Raw genomic sequence first — 7,020 nt, 5'->3', positions numbered from 1 at the left:
CTGTAATACTCTAATAATGTATGCTATATACTGCTAATAATGCTACTGCTTAATACTGCTAATAATGCTTACTGCTAGATACTTGCTTAATAATGCTACTGGCTAATACTGGCTAAATAATTGCTTTATGTAATATGCTAATAAATTGCTACTGTCTTAAATAATTGCTAATAATGCTACTGCTAATAAGCTAATACTGCTGCTAATACTGCTTAATAATGCTAATACTGCTGCTAATAATGCTACTGCTTAATACTGCTAATACTGCTGAATACTGCTAATAATGCTACTGTATACATGCTAATACTGAACTGCTAATAATGCTAATTACTGCTGCTAATAATGACTACTGCTAATACTGCTAAGTACTGTCCTAATAATGCTACTGCTATACTGCTAATACTGCTAATAATGTTACTGGCTACATAATGCTAATAATGCACCTGCTATATAATGCTAAAATGCTATCTTCTAATAATGCTACTGCTAATAATGCTAATAATGCGTACTGCTAATATCGTATATACTGCTGCTAACGCTGCTTAATAATGCTAATAGTATAATGCTGCTAATAATGCTAATACTGCTTAATTAATGCACTGCTAATAATGCTACTGCTGCCTGCTAACGCTGCTAATAATGCTAATAATGCTAATGCTGCTAATAATGCTAATACTGCTGCTAACGCTGCTAATAATGCTAATAATGCTACTGCTAATAATGCTAATACTGCTAATGCTGCTGCTAACGCTGCTAACACTGCTACTGCTAATAATGCTAATGCTGCTAATAATGCTAATACTAATGCTGCTAATACTAATACTGCTAATAATGCTAATACTAATACTGCTAATAATGCTACTGCTAATAATGCTAATGCTGCTAGTAATGCTAATGCTGCTAATAATGCTAATGCTAATGCTGCTAATACTAATGCTGCTAATAATGCTACTGCAAATAATGCTAATACTAATGCTACATTAATGAGTGCTGTGTTCCTCAGATCCGCCCTCGATGCACAAAGAACCGACCATCCTCGTTCCGACCAGAGACAAAGTATTCACTGTCAAACAGGGTAATCAATAATTAATGTGATTGATCAGCATTATAATGTCCCATGATGCAGCGGGATCAATAACCACAGTGATCACTGGACTGATCACTGTGGTTATTGATCAGAACCGATCCCTGTGGTTATTGATCAGAACCGATCACTGTGGTTATTAATGTTATTGATCAGAATCGATCACTGAGTTATTAATGTTATTGATACAGGACAGACACAAAGAATATATGTTGTATTTATATTTAAATATATATATACAGTGAAAAACCACAAGCTAACTAGCGGCTAATCTACATCAATTGTTAGCTCGCTGGTTAGCTCGCTGGTTAGCTCGCTAGTTAGCTCGCTAGTTACATAATAAACACAAACTAATCAGATAGTGAGCTCAATAATGTATCAATATATGCTAATATAAATATAACACATATAAAATATTTACTGTTTTCTGCCAATCAAATCACATAAAGCAGCCTGTGATTGATCAATAACCTGTGATTGATCTGTAACCAGTGATTGATCGGTATCCTGCGATTGATCGTTAACCTGTGATTGATCAGTAACCAGTGATTGATCAGTAACCAGTGATTGATCTGTAACCAGTGATTGATCGGTATCCTGTGATTGATCAATAACCTGTGATTGATCGGTATCCTGCGATTGATCGTTAACCTGTGATTGATCGTTAACCTGTGATTGATCGGTATTGATCGACTGCAGTGTGTGAAGATGTTCAGGTACAGTCTGATGCTCGCTGTCTCCTCCTGAGGACATAAAGCCGCTCAGGCAGTTCGGACCACGTTCAACATCCCAAAACTTAATGACCCGAACAGAATCAGCCGCAGGAGCTAAACCCATAAACCCGACACACGAGCATCCAGTGGATATTACTGCTCCTGTTAGCTCCTCTCAGCTAATCTGAAACCACATCAGAGACCTGCAGAGGTCAGTGACTGCAGAGAGTGAGAGCTGTGAGGCTGTGGTGATGACCTAAAGATATTTAATATGTGAATGAAATGTAGATATTCTGCTCTCAGACACGGAGGTGCAGCTGCTGTGTAAAGCTCTGTTCCCGTACCTCGACTCGGAGTGGAAGATGTGGTGGACGGTTGACGGGAAGACGTTGGACAAAGTTCACGACTATCATCGATTCTCCAAAACCACCAGGTGGAGAAAACAACGACTTATTATCTGTGTATAAACCTCCGACCATCCTAAAGCTCATCTACAGTCAGTGCTCATCAATCTTTAGGTTCAGTGAGTGTTTTATTTTGAAATGCAGAAAGGTGAATGACGACTTCGGGGACCGAATGGAGGAGAGCGTGCTGGTGATCCAGGACTTCCAGTCTGAAGACCTGAAGAGAGAGTTCAACTGCTCTGTGAAGAACAAGAGAGGGTTCGAGACCCGAAGAGTTCAACTGGTGGAGGAAGGTGAGGAAGAGTCGCTGCTTCCTGTCGGTCAGACGACTTTAGCATTATACGATATTAGCATTATACCACATTAGCATTATACGATATTAGCAATATAAGACAAAGCTAACAGGCCTGAGGTATGATTATCCCATGCTAAACAGACTGATGCTAAGCTAACAGGTCTGAGGTTGTGATATCATGCTAACAGACTGATGCTAAGCTAACAGCGCCTGAGGTTACTGATGATCATGCTAACAGACTGATGCTACGCTCAACGGGTCTGAGGTTGCGTGATATGGGTAACAGAACTGATGCTTAAGCTAACAGGTCTGAGGTTGTGAGTATCATGCTAACAGGGATCTGATGCTAAGCTAACAGGTCCGAGGTTATGACATCATGCTAACAGACTGATGCTAAGCTAACAGGTCTGAGGTTATGATATCATGCTAACAGACTGATGCTAAGCTAACAGAGGTGTGTTTGCAGTGTCGCTGCCGTCGGTGGAGCTGGGTTGTGGTCTCGGTGTGACTCTGGTCCTGATGCTGCTTCTGTTCGTGGTCTATCACGTCTTCTGGTTGGAGCTGCTGCTGCTCTACAGATCCTGGTTCGGCACCGACGAGCGTCACACAGGTAACGGTTTCTCCTCGGCGTTCGCGGCCCCGTCCTGCTGCCATCCGTCTGATTAAGGTCGCCGTTATTTAGCACCTTTTTCTGTAATTGAGAAAAACGAAGTGTGTGCTGTCTTCAGGTTTTACGTCCTGATACTAAATTTCTTCGGTTTAATGACGATCGTCTCCGTCTGGCTGCAGCCGGAGCATTTAGATTATTAAACCTGGAGTCAGTGGAACGTGTAACTGATTACACTCGCGCTGCCAGATTTATTCACTCGACCCCAAAAACACGACAGTGAACGTCTCGAAGCTTTTAGGCTCGGCTGCACCAGAGAAAAATGTACACAGTGGTTGTAAAAGTTAACGTTACACTGGTGGTAAATCTGTGCTGCCTTCAGGGAAACTCAGAGATTGGAGAGTCGGTTCAGCGGCATTAAAACAATAACAGGATCTTTCTCAGAAATAAGTGTAATTTTTACACTTTTATTATTTAAAAAAACTTTTTTTATTTATTATAGCTTACAGACTGATGCTAAGCTAACAGGTGTCATGCTATGTTATTTAGCATCTTTTTGTGGAATACAAAAATGAATATTTCCTTCCTGTTTGCACGCACCATAAAGTTAAGAATCAACATCTGTACAGATGTAACCAGCACGCTAATGATCACTGTATATTAGCTATCTGGTGATTGATTGGTGATTGATTGGTCCAACTGTGTGTGTGTTCAGATGATAAGGAGTACGATGTGTACATCTCGTACGCGAGGAACAGCGAGGAGGAGCAGTTTGTGCTGTCGACGCTGCGCAGCGTTCTGGAGAACGAGCTCGGATACTCTGTCTGTATCTTCGACAGAGACAGTCTGCCGGGAGGGAGTGAGTACTCGCTGCGTCAGTGCTGCGTCAGTGCTGCGTCAGTGCTGGCTGTACATATTCTGTAGTAAAATATAGTCGTACATGAACAAATGCACTTATGTCACTGCTAGGAACACTGAATAGTAATATTACTACCTCTACCTGCTACTGCCAGTATACTACTCTAAAGCTCTCAGTGTTGACCTCCGCAATATGCTAACACTGCTGCTGCTAAATATTTTAAGCTAAGTATTACTACTATTACTACTATTACTACTCCCAGAAACACACTCATCTATCTTCACTTCATTAACTCTTTATTATTAACTCGTCATTAACTCGTCATTAACTCTTCATTAACGCGTCATTACTCTTCATAACTTCTCATTATTAACATCGTCATACTCTTCATTAACTCGTCATTAACTCTTCATTAACTCTTCATTAACCCGCTCTCTCCCTGCAGCCATCACAGATGAGACTCTCAGTTTTGTGGCTCGTAGCCGGCGCCTCCTGGTGGTCGTTAGCCCGGGCTACGCCTCTCACGGCTCCCAGGCCCTGCTGGAGCTGAAGGCCGGCATCGACGGCATGGCGCTGGGCGGGCACCTGCGGGTGATCCTGATCCAGTACAAGCCTGTGCAGAGGCAGGGCTGGGTGAGGGAGCTGAGGAGGGCGCGGGTCGCCCTGGCGCTGGTCCGGTGGCAGGGGGACAAGTCCAAGGAGCTGACATCCCGCTTCTGGAAGAGGCTGCGGGTGGAGTTACCTGTGAGGAGGGTTGGCGGCGGGGAGGAGGGCAGTAAGGACGTAGCCCTGATGAGGCTGCACAGTCAGAACAGCACCAACTCCCAAACCGGGCTCATCAGCGACACCGTCAAACACCCGCACAAGGTCTTCAACTCTGCCGGGTAGCACAGACACCCGTCAGTCAGGACCGGTTCAGTGTCTGCAGAACTTTAGACGAACTGAGAGCGGTGGAGAGATCTCGGTCTCTGACTCTACTCCCTCGTTACAGTCTCTAAAAACTAGTTCCTATCTAGGACTGGGTCAGTACCAGGACCAGTACAGTGCCTGACTCAATACTACAAAACAGTACTTCTCTCAGTGCCTTACTAATTTTCAATATTTTATAATTTAAACACAAAGCAATTTGTCCAAATATTACTACTTGCAAGACGACAAGTGAACAACTTTTAAAGTGCCTGTTTTCTAAATGGAGTTTGGTTGATTGGGGCTATGCTAACTTAGCTCATAGTAAATCCGCTCTTCTCAAATTAATAACATTTCTGCCTTCAGTATTATTTGTCCTCTCATTATCAATAATCACCGTTCACACTATCATACATTGTATTACTGCAGTGTTTGTCAGTGTTACCTTCAAGAACAAACCACAGCAGCCAAATACAGCGAGACACATTAAAGAGGTTCAGTAAAGTGGAAGTAAACATTTAGCAGACTAAGGCTAACATAAGCATGCTGTAGCATATTTAGAGTCCTAACCTGTCCTGTAAAGTTTGCACATCCTGATGTTGTCAGTATTTCTTCACCATGAAAGAAAGTGGTCAACTCGCTGGGGGGGGGGACGCGCCTTGTGTTCACGTTACAGTGCTAATCCTGATATTAGCATGTTAGCATTTATTATCAGTGTCCGTATTTGCAGTATTCATAAAAAAGCCGCTGCGACTGAAAGGAACTGGTTCTTTAGTGTTTGATAACAGTAGTGTTTTATCCTGTTGGTGGCGGTAGAATCGTTACAGTTGGAGCTGAATGGCTAATCAATCGATGATACTCAACAGCGTCTGTGCAAAGACACCGAGAAGCTCTGTTTGTTTGAGAGCCAGACAGCGAGGAGAGGTCGGTACTGAGAAAGGAATCAAAGAGTAAAACTTTACTTTGTGTGTTTGTTTCACAGCCTCAGTGAGATTTCAGGAGACGGTGAACATCTGTAATAAAGTTGGGTGTCATCTGCGTAGAGGGAGATTTACACTCTCATAGACAGCCTTTATATATAAATATATATAAAATACTGCAACCTATCCAGTATTAGTCCGATATTTACAGAGTGAAACTCACTGATAACTTTAAAATGTTGTAATTATTCTGCACTTTCTGTATTTTTATGTTTCCTCTTTTAAACTTTCAGTTTATCAACAGTAAATCTGTCGTATGAGGTTATTAACACTGGTTGTAAAGGGAGAACGCATTCTGCACTTTGTCTCTTTGTATTTGTCTGCATTTTATGTTTCTTGGGAATAAATGTTTTTTTTTTCATCTTCACGTCGCCATCATTCATTCATTCATTCATTCATTCATTGGCACAAATACACACCAGCATGTAGTTACTGCAAGCAGTTATAATATAATTCACACAGTTAGAGGTTGCAGCACAATAATGATCATTAGTTAGTTAATTACTGTGAGAGCATTGTGATGTGAGTGTGCTGCCCCCTGGTGGCAGATGGAGGAACAACACCCACTACAACTGGCTGCATTCACACTGCAGGCGAACGTGGCCCGAATCTGAACATTGTTGAATGGGTTTAATCTCCCACCAGGTTGAGATTCGGTCCCTGGTCTGGCTCGCAGTGTGGATCCTGAGCTGTTGTTGTTGTTGTTGTTATTGTTGTTGGAAAAGTCTCTTCCTGTTTGTCCTGTCAGACCTATCAGACGCCATCTTGCACTCGATGCAGCGCAGCCGGCGCCTTCTCTTCGTCCTCAGCCCTGACTTCCTGGCAGAAAAGAGCTTCAGCCTCCTGGAGTGTCGTCTGGGTCTGTACCTCCAACACGCCCGCCAGGCCTCTGTCATGTCCGTCGTCTACCGCTCCGTCAGTAAACTGCCCTGCGTGGAGGTCGCTCAGCTCCGCCAGGCCGCCGCCGCCACCGTGACATGGCGAGGGAGTCGATCCGAGCCGCGTCGCTCCCGGTTCTGGCTGCGGTTGCGGTTGGCGCTGCCCGTGCGCCCCCTCGCGATGGGCCGGAGGATGATTGACAGCACGTCGTCGCACTCGGACCTGGCCGCCATGGCGCTGCAGAGAGTGCAGCGGATCCAGAACCAGAGAGCCAATCAGAGCCGCGGAAACAG

General features: G+C 43.6%; 1 protein-coding gene across 1 annotated transcript in view; it reads left to right on the top strand.

Moving 5' to 3' along the window:
- The window catches only part of LOC118341880 (interleukin-1 receptor accessory protein), a gene marked incomplete in the record, with an annotated part of 9,444 nt that extends 3,229 nt beyond the window's left edge, over positions 1 to 6,215 (top strand). The window contains 6 exon segments of the mRNA XM_035680284.1: positions 1,004 to 1,075; positions 2,101 to 2,230; positions 2,346 to 2,494; positions 2,963 to 3,106; positions 3,819 to 3,962; positions 4,408 to 6,215. Of these exon segments, the coding sequence (XP_035536177.1) occupies positions 1,004 to 1,075; positions 2,101 to 2,230; positions 2,346 to 2,494; positions 2,963 to 3,106; positions 3,819 to 3,962; positions 4,408 to 4,850 (1,082 nt within the window).
- Between the last annotated feature and the right edge of the window lie 805 nt (positions 6,216 to 7,020).

Source organism: Morone saxatilis, unplaced genomic scaffold (genome assembly GCF_004916995.1).
Source record: "Morone saxatilis isolate NCDOM2014 unplaced genomic scaffold, NCSU_SB_2.0 Contig8, whole genome shotgun sequence".
Classification (NCBI taxonomy): Eukaryota; Metazoa; Chordata; class Actinopteri; family Moronidae; genus Morone; species Morone saxatilis.
Note: the sequence above shows the minus strand (reverse complement) of the source record. Positions and strands in the feature narration are given on the sequence as shown.